Here is a 19,009-nt window from a genome sequence, read left to right on the forward strand (position 1 = left end):
GCAATCGCTAAAATCAATCAATTTTGTAAAATATTGCACAGCTGTCATGTACGTAGCATGACATGATGTGATTAATTAGTTCAGGCTATGTTAAAAATGGCAAACTGTTAAAACGGTAAGCTTAGTCCTCCACTGCTCACGCAATAAATCAATGAATGCACACACGATTTGCTTGGGAGCTAGTAAGAAATGTGCACATGTGAAACTGACATAGTTCAAAATAATGCCTCATTGCTGTAACTTGAAATTATACTGATATTGGCCGCGTTTTCCAAAGAGAACCTTGCGCAGGTTCTTACGTGCGGCCCTTACGAAGGGTGCCTGATATCATTTTAGCTACCAGAGCTGAGGTAGGCCGGCCACAGCAAAACATCATGGTGGCCATTTTGTGTTGCTGCAGTGAATCCAGATTCAGCAGCCAGTGTGAGCGGGGGTGGGGATGAATGCGCACACTGCGCAGTAGCATTGGAACACAGGCTAAACTCTCGCTGTTCATGGTTCAGCCTCTTAACTGGGAAGACTGATGAAAAATAATATGTTGTCATCTGATCAAATGCATTTGATTACCAGTGTTAAAGCAGATACGGTAAGTAGGACATGCAGTGTTCAGCCGTTACTCCATGTCATGCATCCACCTGGCTGTTGCTCTACTCTGTATCAAGCAATGGAGCCATAAATTCAGATTAGATGAGCCATATAGGCCTACATTGAGGTTCACAATTGCAATTTAGATAAGCGATCGTGTCGATTTAAAAAACAAACAAATCCAGGAGGTCAGAGATGAGTAGTTGTTCAGCTTTCTTTGAACTATAGACTGGTAAAGAAAATATTAATCCACAAATATGAAGATATTTACGGGGAGGTTTGTATATCTACTTTTGTATAGCTATTCTGACTTGTCTGTATCAAGTGCTTAGCTTGTTGCTTAGCATGCTCAGCTCAGCATAGCAACAAGGGTGGCCATTTTGAGTTGCTGCAGAAATGGAATGTGGGTGGGCAAAGAAGTACTACACGAAACTGAAAAATCATTTTGGCTACAATGATGACTGATGAGAAAGAAAAATGTTACACACTACAGAGTTTATATTTCAGTTTAATACAAATCCCATGTAGGCCTATCTGTTTACTCGAATAATTATAGCCTACAATTTGTATCACACTCCTAAAACTTAAAAAGTCCAGTATACTGGAAATGTTTGATCTGGCAGGGGCTATGTTGTCATTTTAAGATTCTATAAGCTATATTGACATTTTATGATACTGTAGTCCCCACTCTTGTGTGGAGAACCCCCCTCTGCTAGAATGGTTTGGTCCATGTTTGGCACCTCTGCATTGTGGGAGAGGCCTCCTCTAGCATTGACCCACCCCCGCCTGCATGTGAGAGAGGCTGTTCTTCTGGTGTGGGGGATGGGAGGTGAATCAGTAAAGTATGTCAGGGAGCGTGCAGTTCAGGTCCGGCTCTTCGCTGCTAGCTAAGCTTTGTTTGAGAAATAAAATTCGTACTGTGGAAAACTGGAAATAGCCTGTGAAATATTAAAGCTGAGCTTATGTTTTTTGGTTAGCTTGGTAAGTAATAGCCAATACGTTGCATAAATTCTCACTAGAAAGAAAAAACCTGTTTCACATCATGCAGTATAAATGGGGCGGTTTTGCACTGTGTAGGGCTATTTTAAAATCAGTAACTGTTCACTTTTGTGGCAATTATATCCACAAAGCTTAAAATAAAAAAACAACCCCTATGCAATGTGATGGAACAGTCTATGAAGAGCTCCTCCCCCTTCCCTCTTGGTTTTCCCCCTGGCCTCACTCTAGTCTGCATCAGGCCTCTTTGCCATGTGTTCCTTTGACCAACAAAACAACTTTTGAATGACATCCAACGGAAGGCCTAACGCCATCTTGATATTACTCCTGTTAGAGGTGAACCTCTCTTCATTTTGAAAGCATATCTTATTTTCTTGATTGTTAATTTGACCTGATAAACAAACATGTATGTTTGCTAGCATAAAATGCTAATACCCTTTTTTTGTTTGGTGCTAGTTAGGCTATATTTTACGTGAGTGTTTTCCACATAAGGGCTCTCTGTGCATCAAAAAAAGGCACTTAATGGAGCTAATTTGGCTTATTTTGAAACCTTGGCACAGTGCCAAGAAATGATTTAAGGAAGATTGATTTCAGCTGCAACCACACAACTCACACAAGCCTGTCTGTCGCAAAGTCACACTGGGTGTCGCCCGCAAAAGAAAAACGGGTATTGACGACATAGCACAGATCTATATCTCTTCGTACTTGGCTGATGTAATGCTCGTGACACGTGAGCTTGTAGATCTGCTATTTTCTTTGGCTTGTCACATTTTACAATGGGCTTATGTGGTTAATCAGACTATTTTATTCGGATGAACAGATTATTTGGTTAATCTAAAAAGTAACCAAAGGAATAATTCATAGTTCTATAGTTGGATGGAAGTACTGTATCAAGTGTGACATTGATCGTTTGTTGAAGTCATCTGAAAATTGACTATATTCACACAGCGGCCATTTTGCTTTCACGTCATGTTTGTGGATTAACTTAATTTCAAAATGGCCGCCGTGTGAATATGGCGAATTGGTGAGGACCCAGGGAAGTACAGTGTTGATTGGACGAGCGGTTATCATCCAGAACCAGCCTGTTAGTTTGAGTGGGCACACATTCCGATTTCCGAATGATGGCCATGCTCCAAAAAGCACTGCACTTATTTTGTTTATTCTAGGCAAGTCAAGGCTTATGTTTTTCCGTTTTTTTTTTTTTTTTTACGCGGCAGACAGGAACGAGAAGGAGTAGCTAAATAACAACTTAGCTACATTTCATGAGCTGGATTTCAAACCCATTTTTGGAGATTCATGCATTGAATCGGTCATTTATCATCAGCCATTTTAGAGAATTCAGTTTTGTTGAGCTAAACTCTTTAGCTGCTAAAGAGTCTCACAACAAGAGATGTTTGAGATTATAACATGGAAGAGCTTGTAAAGATTCTGAAATGTCCAGTATCCTAGTAACAGAATATGAACCACTTGAGTCCTACTATATGCTTTGTTGGTGAAAATAGACGATCTACAAGCTCACACAGCGTATTGTAATCTGTTGTGTGCTTTTACATCTATTATGTTTACTAGGTTGTGGGGGGGCCGGGGGTTAATGTGATTAAATGAGACTTAAGCATTTGGGGAGAAAGTAATTGTAAAAAAAAAATCGTGAGGGTTACATTATTTTAAGAATTGCGGCTTTTTGTATTTTGAAGTATGGAAAATCCCATCCCTCTGCCAGAATGGTTTAGTCCATGGCTGTCTGTGAATTTCCATACCGGTTTGTGCTAGGATGGGGGATGGGTGCTGCTAGTTGGCTGTGTGCAGTGTGCACTGCACTTTGTGCCTGCAGACACTGCTAGCTACGGTCGGTGTTCACTGTTTAGCTATGATCGGTGTTGGTTAAAACTACACTGTATTGGTTGGTTATACGTGTTGTTGTGGTGTGTTTTAACACGATGCAGACATGCAGTTAGGAACCGCACAGGCCTTGAAGGAAAACAATCTTGTATTTCATATGCATTACAGCACTGTGCCGTGTTCAGTCACTCCCAGTAATGACTTCACTAACCCATTCCATGTTTTAAAGCTACTCTGCCTGCATAGGGTTTTAGTATGGGAATATTAAAGGAGATAAAATTAAGTTTTCGTTTGTAATATAGTTTGCATGTGAAGATGAAGAACAACAATTTGTAGGCGGAGCTTGTAACTAACTACCACTTCAGTTAAATGGTTCCAAGTGTTCAGTACAGGCGGCCATTTTGTGTGCTTTCAGGCAACGCAGATAAAGATCCATGAAAGGTGGGTGGGGACGGAAAAAGCAAAGGATGCCGTGAAAGCTATGTGTTGCTTGGTAGAGTAATTCTTACAGAGAGAAGTGGTTTACAGACTAAGATATTTGTCTGGTCTACATTTGTCTGATATGTAGCCAAGAAATAGCTTAATTATAAACGGGTCGTAATACAGAAATGCTCATCACCCTGAAGATATTTTTAGAGTTTGTATTTAGGACCGTGGTGAATTCAGCTAATATCCATTCCATAATGACTCATCCATTGTGAACAATTTCTTGATCACAAATCACATTATATTTGGTCTCTGTTTATCATTCCAATTTGTGTATACGAGAGAATAAAGTTCCTGTTTTTGGTTTTGAGAGGAAGCTCACTGCTGTGTGGGTAAATTGGGGAACCCCCCTCCCTCTATCAGAATGGTTTAGTCCATGCCGAGTTTGTGCTAGATTGGGGGATGGGTGCTAAGTGGCACCTTGTGCTCTGCTCCTTTACCTTGTGCCTGTCACAGCTAGCTACGGTTGATGTGGGTTAAAACCACATTATTGGTTATACATTAGGTTGTTTTGTGATGTTACGTACTGAATACTTGTTTGTATTAACAGTATGCAATTAGTTTTGTTCCGATGCAAAAATTATCTCTTAATTTCATATGCAGTAGGTACAGCAGTCTCTCCCAATGCGGTAATCACGTTAACGATTCAATATAAAACTAATATATAAAGCTAATCTGCCTTCATATGTTTTATTAATGGCATACTATTAATGTTCTTTTTTCTTTCTTTTTTCCCCTGTTTCTTTCTTTTTCTTTTTTAACTGCCGGTAAGGGGAGGGGCTGTTCAATGTTTAGCCCACTACATAAGGCAGAGAGTAGCTTAACGATGATGTCGGAGGAAAATACTGTAGCTGATCTGCAAGCTCACAACAAAACATATGTGTTGTGAGCTTGTAGGTTGGCTATTCTAGTATTTTATTTTTATCATTTTTTTATGACATGCCCAAAATGCGGGATGATGGGTTACGATATAGAATCGGTTAGTAAAAGGAGTATTGGAGCACTGTGTTGTAATGCATGTGAAATACCACAAACGGGGATAAGAGATTATTTTCATTTGGGACAAAGCTCCTAACTGCACCCTGTTCAAAAAGAATGAACCAATACAGTGGGGTATTAACCGACACCGATCGTAGCTAGCTGTGACAGGCAAAAAGGAAGTGCAGTGCACAGCCTGCTATAGCGGCTCCCATCCCCCATTCTAGCACATACTCAACCTGGTACAGACAGCCATGGACTAAACCATTCTGACAGAGGGGGGTGGGTTCTTCATACTAAACTTCATATCAAAAGCCACAAAAAAACATTTATCCTAAAAAATAAACTTAATAAATAAAAGTAAAAGCGAATATGCACAAAATGATTTGATCTATATTAGCGGATTTTTTTTAAATTAAATAAACTTCTTTAGGGTTGATTTATTTTGTAGTTTTCCAATCATTCCTTTTTCCAGATCAGATATAAGTAGACTAGACGCAAAGTAATAACAAAAAAAGCAAGCAACAGATGGCTTTCTTTTTCAGATAGCCTTTTCTGTCCCCACCCACCTTTCATGGATCTACTGGATTTGCCTGCAGGCACACACAAAATGGCCACCTGTATTGCTATGCACCGGAACACTTAACACAGTTTGGAACTGAACTAGTTATAAGCTCCGCCCACAAAACTGGCAAAACAGGGGAAAGACACGCTGTGCTTTTTGGGAAATGTTTTGTTTGTCACTATGAAGACTGGAGTCAGATAGTCTTCCTAAAGCTTCCAAATATTTGTCAACAAAACAGTCAATGTATGACAGTGAAGAACATTGTAATGTACACATACTGTGTGCTATGTCAGAAAACTGAAATTGTTGGGCATTATTACCAGTGCAGTACCAGTTTGTCAGAGCGTACTATTGCACTATGCGTCAGTACCCATTGCCAGAGTAGTGCAGCTCCTGGCTGTTATCACAATACTTGGAGGCAAGTTTATTGCTTTAGATTTTTCAGATCCCCAATTTTCACCTCAGCAGTGACTATCCTTCCTGGGGTCAAACAAGAACGTATCTCGTATGATGTCATTGCTAGAACATATTGATGACATCAGTGATCTCCCTATATATGGGTGCATGCGCGCACACACACACACACACACACACACACACACACACACACACAGCTTCCTGGATTTATAGTTGATTTACCATTTGCGCCTGTTCCGAACTTTTAATTCCTATTATTCCTGAAGGCCTTCTCATCTCTGGAATCTGAGGTTTCAGTCATATAGTGAGTTTGAGTCATATAAGGGCTGTCGGTGAAAATACTGATTTGAATCAAGAAAATGTTTTTCTTATGGAGAATACCGTCCAGAGCATACCAAGGTTTTCTTTTCTCAATCAGGAGAGGGAATGACCAAGTTCAAACGGGACATAAATACATAGGAATAGGTTGGGTTGAAATGTGAACTCATGTAGTCTTGGAGCATATTTTATTCTACCGTACATTTTCGGAGGCAACATTTTGTCTGCACAAGGCTCTTATTTATTTATTTTTGATTCAAATTGGAACACTGCATTGAACATTACATTGATTGTGTCATCAATAACCCACTAGGCCACTACTATGCTACTCCTGAGAGGGTTCAATTCAAATTGTGCTCAGTGCTGGTTAATCATTTCTGGGCTTCTGGCACATTAATAGGATCGGTGCCGCACATTTACGGCTGTCTTTTATGCTAGAATGCCTAAGTAGTGCTGCTAGGCAGCTTTCCCATTGTAAAAAAATAGGGACTACATTTCCCATAACCCTTTGAACACTGGAGTGACGGACCTTTTTGCGATGACGTCTCAAAACGCGTCTCGTATCCCATTCTGTCCGGTGGATTGCCAGTATGACTTAAAACTGATTAAACAACGAAAACATAACTTACAATATAGTGTATATGTAGATTTTCACCTGGGCGCTTGTCATCTGACATTATCCAGAGCTGCTTAATGCAGCCGTTCCTTAGGTTGGATATAGGCGGCTATAACGAATGAGTGATAACTTATTAACTTGTTCATCACATTGTACCCATAGCCTTATTTATTAACCATTTAATTGTTATACTAAGTTGTACGATGATGTGATGTGAAAATAGCCAAATTTAACAGACAATGAGAAAATGCCTTTTGATCAACTCTTGTAACTTCTTAAATAGATTAACATTGGGCTACTGTGACTGTCTGCTAAGCACTGCCTCTTGCTCAGATTTCCCCAAAAGCATTGGGAGGGAGTTTGCTACTGGCGGCTGACTTTGCCGGTGTTGGTACGCATGCAGGGCAGGCAGTCTTAACCGTAGAAGGTTGTTCCTTTGTGCACATATAAAACACTCCAGAGTTTACTCAGCCATGAATTGTACTGTACCTCACCATCTGCAGTAACTTTGTTTGGTGAAAACATATTAGTGCTCCTACATCTGTTGACCGTCGTACTGATGTGATGAATTGGCTAATTTGACGAGATTCTTTCATTATTCATGTTTAGATCTCAATTGAGATCCACATGAAAAACTAATACTCGCATGATAGACACTTGAAGCCTCCAGTCCCCCTGCTTTTGGGGATTTTTGGAGCCTCCCGCAGGAAGCCCTGAGAAGGCTATGTAAAAGCTGCATAGACGAGCAGAGAAATCTTGGCATAAGCTACTAAAAGAGAATGATCATCTTCAGAATGAAAGCTTATTTATCCTACGTTCATCGGCTTGTATCCGTAGTCAGCAACAATTAACCAACACTAAGAAGCAGTGAATTAGCTGTTTACATTATGGGTATGGAAAGGAAATACTTTGGGAAAAGCATTTTGTTTGCTGAGAGAAATGCTAAACTGTTGAATAATTACTTTTTTGTTTATGATAATGACTTTGCCTGTAAGTGATATTAAATTAAAATTTGCATATGCATGTAAATTTAATATCAAGAGCAAATAATGAATGAACAGCAGGGTGGTGGTGATGTAACTTGATCCGGTGCAGCCTCTGAAACCCATTCAGCTATCTACCGTGAATTCAGTCTGGCTGCGCAGAGCAGAGCCACCCGCCATTTTGAGTTTCTGCAGTGAAACCACCAGGCACAGTTGATGAAACCTTAGTGTGGGGGAGGGGAAGGTTGCGCACTGCACTGGGCAGTAACATTGGAACGTCAACAACACGTGTAGCATGCTGGGAATTTATTTTACACATGTCCATGTCCTCTTTTATGCTGCATATTTTGAGTTGGGGTTACTTTTGAAACTATGTGTTGAAATAAATTACGACTTGTAGTTATAACGACAGAAAAACTACTGAAAACAAAAACAAAAATGTGGCTATTACAGTGTCACGTGTACCTAGTCAGCTCATCAGCTTAGTTTGCCTCTCAGCTTTACATGCAGTGTAAAGAATTTACTGAGTGAGGTGTGCTTAGCGGATGTTGTAAAATTCTCGGGTGACTCAGAAGACGGCCTACCTTAGGCATGCTGAAACATAAATGGTATGTGCAGGAACCAGGAAGCCAGGGGTACTAGGACAACAAGGTCATTGTTCTTCTAGACTTGTAGTTGTGGAAAGAAACACTGCACTTTTTACATTCTAGATTGTTGATTACAATCTAGGCATTTTGCAGCAGATTAGCAATGCTTTCACACTTAACATTTCTTTTTTCAATTCTGAGAATGCAGTAGCTTGTTCATCATAATTGCGTAAAAACGTACTTGCCAAGTACGGGTTGCATAATAATTTGCTTTGGGTTTGTGGTACACGGTGACAGCCCAACATCAAAGGAGAATTATACACTCTGTAATTAGTTTTCCTGTACAGGTTAAGATAAGAACGCCAGACAAGTTTAAAAACATGGCTAGTAAATAACACACAGCTGCAGCTAACGGAAATAATAGGCGTGTTAGATGACGTAGGTGTGCCCAGAGCCACGGACGGGTGTGCCAATGTTGTGGAAGCATAGATGGTAGTGATCAGACTTGGGCACACCCACAGTAAATCCTTACACACCCATTATGAATGCATTTAGCTGCAACTGCATCGCTGTGTCCTATAAGATCAGCCTTATACAGCTTGCCATGGTTTTTAAGTTTAGTTCTTAACCTGAACCGGAACACAAACTACAAAATCAGCTCTACAAAAGGCTTGTAGAGCTTGTAGATCTGCTATGTTCAGCAAAGAGATTTGGTGTAGATGAAAAACAGAGAGCATACAGTGCAACTTGGGTCCAGAGTCTAAATGTTTAGGCAGAACTACGTATAAGAACATGGGTACATGTCATTAGATCAATTAAAGCACACAGTAACCACAAGTAATGGCTTTTAGTTTTGTATCTTATAAAAAAATTGTTCCCACCACAGAGTTTAAACGTAAAACATAAGTATAAAATATAATGGAGATCTGCCAGGGAGAAAAAGGACCTTGGTCAAAGAACCCACAAGTAGGAGCATTAATATTCTCTGTAGCGAAGGCAGGCAGAATATTCTCTAGGGCTAGGCCCTCTAGCCCTGTGTTTTAATACTGGTAACTAAACGGTTCAAATCGGTGCTCCACCTTGTGGTCATCATTGTCACTGTAAGGTCTGTCATTATAAGGTTGTCATAAGGCCGGTTAATGTCAAAGGCAACAGTATTGTTTATTTCAGAGAAAAGGGCACTTCACGATCAGCTGGTTTTGAGGAAGTCATGGGCATTTTTAAACATAATTAACCACTGTTTGACTTGACTGACTTTGACTGATTATTGTTTTTTTTAAATGTCAGTGTTTTTGGAAGGTTAAAACCACGGTTTAATTTCTATCATAATTATTTTATGTACTGTGCGCAACTGCACTACTGTAACTGATTTAACATGGTGTTTGAAAAATGGCCAATTTGCAGATTGTGTTATAATTTCTCAGTAGGCATGCGTCACGTCGACAATCACACCAATCTTCCACATTAGCCTGCTATTGTCGTAACCTACTCAGCCTGAGTCTGAAGACCGTACACCTACACTGTGAAACATAATTTAATCAAAACCGTATGTTTTTTTTTCTTTTTCTTTTCTAGGGTGCTGCTGAAGAATTAGGCCGAAAATCACATGATAATCAGTGTGCCAGTTTGAGGTGAGATGTAATTTTTTATTTTATTTTTTATAATACGATATTCAATTGTAGATTGGATTTTCTTTAAAGATGTTCAGACTGAGAAATTGGCAAATATTAGTTCTACCAGACTACAACTCACACCTCACATCTGACACCTGCATATAAATGGTATCTATCATAAATGTGAAATAATCAGAAATCACACATAAGGTGTGAAAACTAGACTAGCTTGAAACGAGAATTTGTTCGTACGGGAATGGAAACTGCAGCTTTTGCATGACATATTATATTACTGTTGCTAGTGCTGACTAAATTTGGCAAGTCTGATTGGCTGAGGCGGTGACCAATAGAATGATGCGGGGGAGGGGTAGAGAACACTGTGAAAAGCTGGGCTGTTTTGCTAGGGTGCCATTTCTGTTCATAAGATCGGGAGTCAGGACTGGCCCATACTTGAAATCCTGAGGCTAATCAGAAAACTGAGACTAGGGGCCTTGGGTTAGTGCTGTTCAGACTTCAGAGCAACCTCTAGTAACATAAGTGCTCATAGTGTACTCAGGAGTGCGGGTGTGTGTGCGCGCGTATGTAAAAATGCTGGGGAGCTTCAATGGAGACACAAATTGCTGGGGTTTTCAACAATATCTGAATCAAATTACGACATGAAGTTGTGAAGCAATGATTTGTTATGCAGACCTCAGTGGAAAAAGAACCTTCTAGAACAGAACAAAGAAGAGAGTCATGGGGCACCACAGTGACCTCTAGTGTTTCCTCTGAAACTCTGCAGTGTTTTCTATCGTTTTCCGGTAAAGCATTCAACATGGGGAAGTGGAAGTGTATTGTAAATTATCATTATATTAATATCATCTATTCTTCACCCTCTCCAGGTAAAAAATGGAAGTTGCTATGGCAGAGGAGAAAAAGAAGATTTTCCGTGCCAGGAAAACCATGAAGATTAGCGATCGGCAGCAACTGGAAACTCTTCACAGCACCTTGTTATCAGCAGCTCAACAATCATCGAACCCGTCTCCATCTCCCCCTCCCACGGCACCTCTAGTAAACGGCACGCACAAAGACGAGGGGCCAAAGGTGGCTGACAAAGAGCAAAATTACTTTTTGGACTCAAACTCGTCCCCCGCAAACTCACCCCCCTCCCCAGCCTCCCGGGGCTCCCCCCCGCCGTCCCTGTCCCTAAATTTATCCCCTTCCCCGACCTCTTCCCAAAGTCCCAAAGCCAGAGAGGACACGCCTCCTGCATCACCATTCCAAACGATCAACTTTGACTTGAAAAACACAGAGGAGGGGAAGAAGGCCTCGTTGCCTTCACCATCAAACGGATGTTCAGCATCGCCTTCAACAGAGAGCAAGGAAGGACCAGATGAAGAGGTGGTCAAATTGGAAAAGAATGCAAAAGCTACGGAGTCTAACAAAAAGGTTTGTATAATGTAGAAGTTTAAAAAACGACCCTAGATTGAGATTTAATCCTAAAATTAGTTTACAACATTGTTGCATTTTTGGATTGATTCGCAGTCCGAGCACAACTTCACATCCCTTATCATACTTTTCGGTGTCTTTCCTCAGGAAATTAACACTACAAAAGACGATACAGTTACGGCGAAGGATTCTCCGAAGCCGACAATTAACGATTCAGCTCCAACTGTAAAAGAGGACGACCACAGTGCAGTCACTGATTCCACAGAGCCCATGGAGACAGATGCTGACACTATGGAGGCCAAGGCTCCCGAGACCTCCACGTCCACAAAGAAGGACGAAAAAACATCTTCCTCCAAGGCAGGTACCTCCGCCTTGGTACCTGCATCCACCTTGGTACCTGCATCCACCTTGGTACCTGCATCCTCCTCCTCCTTGGTACCTGCACCGTCATCCTCCTCCTCATCCAAGGCAGCTTCAGTTCCTCACCAGGAAAAGGAAACCAAGGAAGCAGCTAAGGAAGTGAAAGAGGAGAAAGTCAAAGAGGAGAAAGTTAAAGAGGAGAAAGTCAAACAGGAGAAAGTAAAGGATGAGGCGGCTGCTTGTAGAGAGAAGGCGAAAAAAGGACCAACAAAGGAGGTGAAGATGGATGTGGACCACGTGAAAATGAAAACAGAAGTTGGAGAGTCCTCAAAACCATCCCGACCCACATCCACTCCTCCATCTGGCACAGGTATGAGAGCAAAAAGGGAATCAATGCCCAATTGAATGCGGAAAATAGAGGATCTACAAGCTTGAATGTGTCGCAGATCTGCTATTTTCCGTGTATAAACCTTTAAGCATGATAAATCATGCTTAAAGGTCAAATGGTTCAAAGTTGTCAGATCCTTTTACACATGTTACTTTAGACCGTTAGTCGTTGCACCAGTATGATGGATGAATCAAACGGTAACATTACATGCACAAAGTAGTCTTGTATAATAGTAGTGCTGTTAACGATATCGTCCCAGGTCTTTGGTATTTGTTTTCTTTTCTTCGTCTCAGTCTGGACAGTGAATCCCTGTTAATGCCTCAACGTATGATTGTGTTGCTTGCTGAAATTTACAGATCTAAAATCTTTGTGACGCAGCACGTAGTGAGCTTGTAGACGTGCCTTTTTCGCCATTGTCTGAATATGACAGAATATGACAAATGACAGTGGACAGTCAATCTTAAAGAAAGGGAAATAGGATTTGTCTGCAGTCTTAACAAAGCCTCTGGGTCAGCAATTTTAGACCAAACTGCCCTGGGAGAAAAAATTATCACATCTAAATTGTAAATAAACAGACTTACAGATTTGATACTCCTGTCTTATTCTGGCCCAGCCAGCTGGGCAGGTAGCGCATGGAGCTTGCGCTGGATAATATTCGTTCACCGATCTGAGCAACCGCCCCTGCCCCCCTCCGCCCCTCCCTCCCTGGTAGAAAACAGCAGAGAAAACTGACGTCACCATATTTCGAGCGACGCCCCTCTGCACCGTAGTTCACTCCCACGCCTAGACCATGAAGTAGTTATGACAGTTCTATCCATTCTTATAACTCTGTACCCATTGACTAAGAAATAATTATGAAATTATGTATAAAGAAAAAGTCTTGATCTTATGTTTGTGTTCTGTTTTTGCGGAAAAGGCAATTTTCTACTCAAGATATAAGATATAAAGATATAAATAAAGTTCACCTCCTGAAGAAGTTGAACTACAGGTTTTGCTACCACTAGCATAATATAACTATCAGCAAGTGATCTACACCAAACTCACATACTTTTTCTTTGTTGTTTCAGTGGTCAAAGTTGATAAGAACCCCTCTTCACAACTTAAGCGCGCTCTGTCAGAGGGTGAGAAAGATGGCGTGAAGGTGGAAAGAGAGGGGAAACGGCCCAAGGTGGAGTTGGAAGCGCAGCTGGAACTAAAGATTACTGCAAAAAAAGCTAACAGTCTTCTTAAACTTGAAAAGGTTTGTAATGCCCTTTTAATATACTATCTTTTATTTCCTCCATTACCTGTATAAGATATTTATTCCCACAGTCATGCACTTTACAGGAGAGCTCAGAAACACAGTCTAAACAGGTACAACCTCATCGTTCATGCACTATCGCCATCTTAAGCCGAAAAGTGTAGATCTTACAAGCACTGGCCAAAGAAAGTTCTGTTCTGATAAGCACTGTGGTCCAGATTATATTTGAACAGACTAGCATTGCACACGTGCTAACGTCTATATGCTAAAGTTATACAAGAACACATATCCGACATAAGCAAAGTTTTTGAAGGCCTGCAGACAATCTTCAGACATCTCATGACATCCTTGCTGTTATCTCGCTCAGTGAAATGTGCAATTTCGAACTTCTAATAGTATAAAACGGTAGTGCAACATCAACTGAAGCATTCAAAATACAAAATAATGTAGTGTAAATGACATCATGTGATGAATTTTGTGGTATTGGACAGTCACGGCGTAGACTGGCATACTCACCAATACCATTACCAGCATTTTAGGCAGTATAGGTAGCTTTTACGATACTGGTATCGGTATCCCTCAAAACCCTCAAAATCGTCTTCATAGACCTGATCCTCATAGTCTTGGACAGATTCTTCGTCCTTGCCAACCTTTATTTTTGAAGGCGTGGTCTTGTCTCTCTTGTGGCTCGTCTCATCTGCTTCTGGGTCTGCCTCCTCCCTGTGCCTTCTCTCCCTGTGCTTGGATCGGTCTCTTCTGTCTCTTTCACCACGGTGATGACCATCACTGTCATCTCTCTTAGTGTCTCCGTTCTCTTAGCGAATATTTTGGCGATCTTCTTTGTATACCTCCTTGTGTTCCGAATGCCTTCTGTCTGCATGCCTCTCTCGACTGTGTCACGCGACTCGTGCTTTTGTTGCTCGCCTTCTTCGTTCGGTTTGTCGCTGTAAAAAATATACATTCATATACAGTCATAATAATCCAACAAGAAATAGTTCAGTTTTAAATAAAGCGAATTAACTAACTTTGTTTGTCACCTTCCCACGTTTCGAAAAACACACGTACAATTTTAAATATACCAAAGAACAAATTCACTTGATAATATAATTGATGAATTTCACTATGCTTGTGGAAATGTTAAGTAGCCTACACTTTCTGTGCCCAGTTGCACCAACATGCTTACCTAGAATCACCATTAAGTCATGCGTAATTACAAGTAATAAATCACCAGTAAGTGATGTGTAATTACAAATAATAAGGTGCTCAGATGGGCAAAAACCAGCCGAAACGGTAAGTACCAGTCCAATTCATTCATTTTGTGGGGGTCTGCGTCATCATTTTCAAAATGTTTCCATTCCTTTCCGTCTACATGAAAGTGGCAGCGTTTTCAAAACAAAACAGGGCCAGCAGCCTTTCCAAATGTCTCTCTTTTAAGGGGGTAAAATGGCAGAATAGTGTGGATTATCAGTGTTGGAAAGTAACTAAAGTAAGTTATTAGTTAAAGTAATATTACTTTTCCCCCACTAACTAGTAATAGGACTAATTACTTACACAGTTTGAGTAATAATATTAGTTACCCTATTGGCCTGAATATAAGATATATATATATATATATATAAGATATTTCTCCCAATGGAAATATCCTAAAATTCGGGGTCGTATTATAATCGGGCCTAGACTATTTGACATTCAATGTTCTTTTTCCACAAAGTCAGTCTTGAAAAATGGGGGTCGTCTTATAATCAGTTATTATATATTCGGGACAATACGGTACTATTTTCCAAATTTTTCACGCACCTTGGTGGTACTGTGGGCTTGATATTGGGTTTATTTATAATGGTAGACTGGGTTGGAATCCAGTTGCTTTGCAGGCTGCTGATCCGGTCTAGATCTAGACTCTAGAGCGGATACGGAAAAGATGTGCACTTGTCTGTACGTGTGAATTACCGAATGCGGAAGGGCGGGCCTTAAACCGTCCGGAACAAACTGGGTAGTCAAGTGTGATACTTTTGGGGAGTCACAGCCAATCTATTCGAATTCTAATAGAACTGGTTACGGCCTAACGCAGCGGCAGAAAGTGTCTATACTGCGTGACTTCCATTGTTTCCCTGTGTCTTCTTTGTTTTTGCCAATCACAACATGGGTTTCATGCCTGAGGAATGTAAACCGCATCAATATAACTTCCTTGGGTGGTTCTTCCGGTACTTCCTGTTAGATACTCAGTAGAAGATCTCGCCCAGTGTGATTGTGTGGTCATGAGATTAGGTGCGGTACAGGTACACAGTAAAGTTAAAACAATGAAAAAGCTGAGTGAATGAACATACTTAACCCTTGGCCTACAATTCACGGAAAAAACGGAATTAATCTAAAAATCTAAACCTCAAAAAAACGGAATGACAATCAATATCAGTTATCGGGGGGTCAAAAGATCAAAAATTAATATTTTTTCGCTAATATTAATATTTTTGGATGTAATTTACCAAAAAACGGCCGAAATCCGCGCGATCGTGCGCTATCGTGCACGCGCGCCGTCTCTATGTGCGTCGCTGTAAAAAATGTGATATTTTGCGATCTTTTGGGGTTGATTTGAGGTTAATTTGACTTAGTTGTGAAAAATATAGCATTAGCTTAGCAATCCGGACCAGCTATTGACTAGGGTCAAAATACTACAGGATGTTGTTGATCGTTGAACCGGAAGTGACTTAGGAAGATTCGTCTATTTTGGCCAAAATCAGCGTAATGGTGCTTTCCCGCCATCTGGTGGCGAATCGAGAGAATACACTATCAATGAACAAAAAATGAAAAAACATCTTTTCAAGCCACCAGATCTTTCTTGTATGTTAAAACGATGAATTAAAAATATGCCAATTTGTTACCCAAACAAAAAAATTGGGACTGGCAGTCCAAGGGTTAAACACGATTATGCAGTGTTTGTTTCCTCTGTTTATTTTGCTTTTTCTTTGGAATGGGAACTCTGATCCAAACCCAAAGGTGTCTCCAAATTGGAATACTTAAAGTTTCATTCAGCCTCTACCAGCCCTTCCAACTTTAGAAGATATGTAAACACCAACTAACAGCACTAATATTTGCAGACATAGTAAAAATGTCACTTTACCTGAAATGGATTTGTGAAATATGGCCAGATTCTGAGCCGGTCCGAGATCTGATTATTTACAAGATTTTAAAGACCTGATGGGGAATCCATGATTGTACACTGGTGTTTTACATTCAAATCAGCCTGGCGTGCCTTGCAGTATGGTACGCTATGCATGCATTGCGTAGCTAAACCTTTTTCCTTGCGCTGCAGTAATCTGATCCTAAACCAGCCTAAAACAAGTAATTGTGTTTCTCTTTCACCAATGCAGCGAGTCGCAGGCGCACAGACACGGTCACACAGACACAGTAGTACGGGTCTTCTCGGATCCACTCGGGTGTTACACATAATGATACAGACCCGAGTTCCATTGGAATACAGTCGATTCCCACCCGGCTCTGAGTGATTATGATAAAACACGGATCCAACCCGTACGGGTCTCAGGTCCTGTCGGGTTATTTGCGGAATCCGCGGGCCCGTGAAGAGCTGTATTCTTGTGTATGAACTGGACCATGCCTCCCGGAAGTAGACCTCAAAAAGAGTGATTAGTAGTCCTTTTACTGCCGCCAGATGCAGCGGGGAATTTTATTTTGAAGACTCAAAAATTCACCCCAAAATTAACCGGAAGCAAAATGGCTAATGTGGCTACCCTCTTCTTATAAGTCACTGGAAGCAAAATCGTCTAAAGCTAATGTGGCTACTGTCTTCTTCTAAGTGATCTGAAGCGCTGATATTCTAACCACGAAGTAGCGACGAAGTAAGGAGCCACTAACACTTTGTTGTTCAAACACCTCAATCTGAGCCTCAATTCCGAGAAAGAATTGTTCGTGGTTACAATGGCGGTGGACGAGGGGGAATCGGCGGAGCCAAGCGTTACCTAGCGACGGGGACACTATTGGACGGTGGATATCAGCGGGACCATTCTGAATCAATAAAGACCTAAAAAGACGTTAAAGACATCAAACAGCAGTGAGTGCCATTGGGGAAAAGAGACGTCAACGACCGTCAAAGAGTTAAGTGGGATGTTCTCACCCCCAGTGAGGAGTGGCTTTGGAAGGGAGGTGCTCAACGCATGCCGATAGTTGGAGATTACTAATATACATTGGGAAGCAATCCAGAGGAACACACATTACATCATGGTTTTCCGGCCAATTACAAATATGAGTACTACACTACAGAACCCACTGCAGTACCCACTACATCAAGTACAAACTTTGAATGACTATAATGACTTGTTCAGGTGAAGTTCCGAAATGGCGTTTTGACATTGCATGTTTTTTTTCCTTCTGTTTCAGATTGTGCAGCAGGTTGTGGCAGAGCAGTTGAAGGCGTTCGAGAGTACGGTTATTGATAAAGGTTTAAAAGAGCTAAAAGACAGAGTGGAAAAGATAGACTGTGCCACCAAACACCAGACCAGTATCAATTCACTACAAGTAAGCAGATTATCTTTATTGAAAACTAATCTCCCCATACATTTTAATTGGATTAAAAGCTATGGATGGATACATACATGCAATAAGACGTCTTAATTTAGATATATATGGTAATGTAAGAACAGTAGAAATGTATTCTAGTTATGTATTATAGTTAGTAAGCCCTAAATACTAAGTCTGTCTGCAATCTTTTTCAGGCTAAAATAACTCGAATAGCGAAGAAGTTTGGAGAGGCCAATCAAGCATCGGAAAACAAAAGAAAACAGGAGGTAATTTATTTTCTTCAACACTTTCAGGGGGCATGAGTTAGGCTGATTTTTAGATTTAGGTGTGCCAATCTGGAAATGTTGACAATTAGAGATGCACAATATGGAAATTCTGATATTAACGGTCACATTAACGGTGAAATATCGGTCAATATCGATTGGCCGATACCGATATCATGCATCAATATTGACAATAGTTGGACATTGGCCACCATGGCTCAGGGAATACCCAAATAAATATATTAACAGAGTCGCCTTCTAGTGCTGCACTATTCTCGCTCAAATGTGAATCTCGATTTTCCTCCACAAGAATTGAGATCACGATTTTCATTTGTTCCATGAAAGTATTTATGACAAAAGCATTAGAGTAACTAAAATGTATTGGACAGTCAACTAGTGCTTCACGAGTATTCACGAAATGAGATGCATGGGTGTCTTGACTCTTTTTTTCGATTAATTGTGCAGCGCCTTCCATATTTCACCATTTTGTAGTTTTTCACCTGTACAGGAAAACAAACTACAAAATCAGCTTGGGGTTTCATTCGCTTTCAAGACTTTTTGTTCTCGTATTGAAATCATGTCTGAAAAACACATTTGATCATTTTCACAGATACTTACAGCTGCTTCCGCGAAGAGTGCAGCTGCTGCAGCAGCGACAGCTTCAATAGCAATGGCTGCAGCAGCAACAGCTGCAGCAGCAACATCTGGCCCAATAACCCAAATAAACCCAGTGACCCATCGGTAAGTGTTCATCTTTTTATTGATTCATAATGTAAAACACTGTCAATGCCTGACTTATAGCAGACAAGTATTCTGC

The 19,009-nt window shown here is 40.7% G+C and overlaps 2 protein-coding genes across 3 annotated transcripts in view; both read left to right on the forward strand.

Moving 5' to 3' along the window:
- septin3 (septin 3) overlaps positions 1–19,009 on the forward strand; it is a 178,817-nt gene that overhangs the window by 50,204 nt on the left and 109,604 nt on the right. The gene's annotated exons all lie outside the window — the stretch shown is intronic.
- atf7ip (activating transcription factor 7 interacting protein) overlaps positions 1–19,009 on the forward strand; it is a 49,145-nt gene that overhangs the window by 14,568 nt on the left and 15,568 nt on the right. For both annotated transcript variants that reach the window (XM_083764860.1, XM_083764859.1), the window contains exons 3-9: positions 9,946–10,001; positions 10,865–11,411; positions 11,559–12,141; positions 13,227–13,399; positions 17,789–17,926; positions 18,124–18,195; positions 18,803–18,933. In XM_083764860.1, the coding sequence (XP_083620986.1) occupies positions 10,872–11,411; positions 11,559–12,141; positions 13,227–13,399; positions 17,789–17,926; positions 18,124–18,195; positions 18,803–18,933 (1,637 nt within the window). In that variant the 5' untranslated portion in view covers positions 9,946–10,001; positions 10,865–10,871. The remainder of the gene's footprint in view (positions 1–9,945; positions 10,002–10,864; positions 11,412–11,558; positions 12,142–13,226; positions 13,400–17,788; positions 17,927–18,123; positions 18,196–18,802; positions 18,934–19,009) is intronic.

The sequence above is a fragment of the Protomyctophum parallelum genome (genome assembly GCF_964188405.1).
Source record: "Protomyctophum parallelum genome assembly, chromosome: 5".
NCBI classification, from domain to species: Eukaryota; Metazoa; Chordata; class Actinopteri; order Myctophiformes; family Myctophidae; genus Protomyctophum; species Protomyctophum parallelum.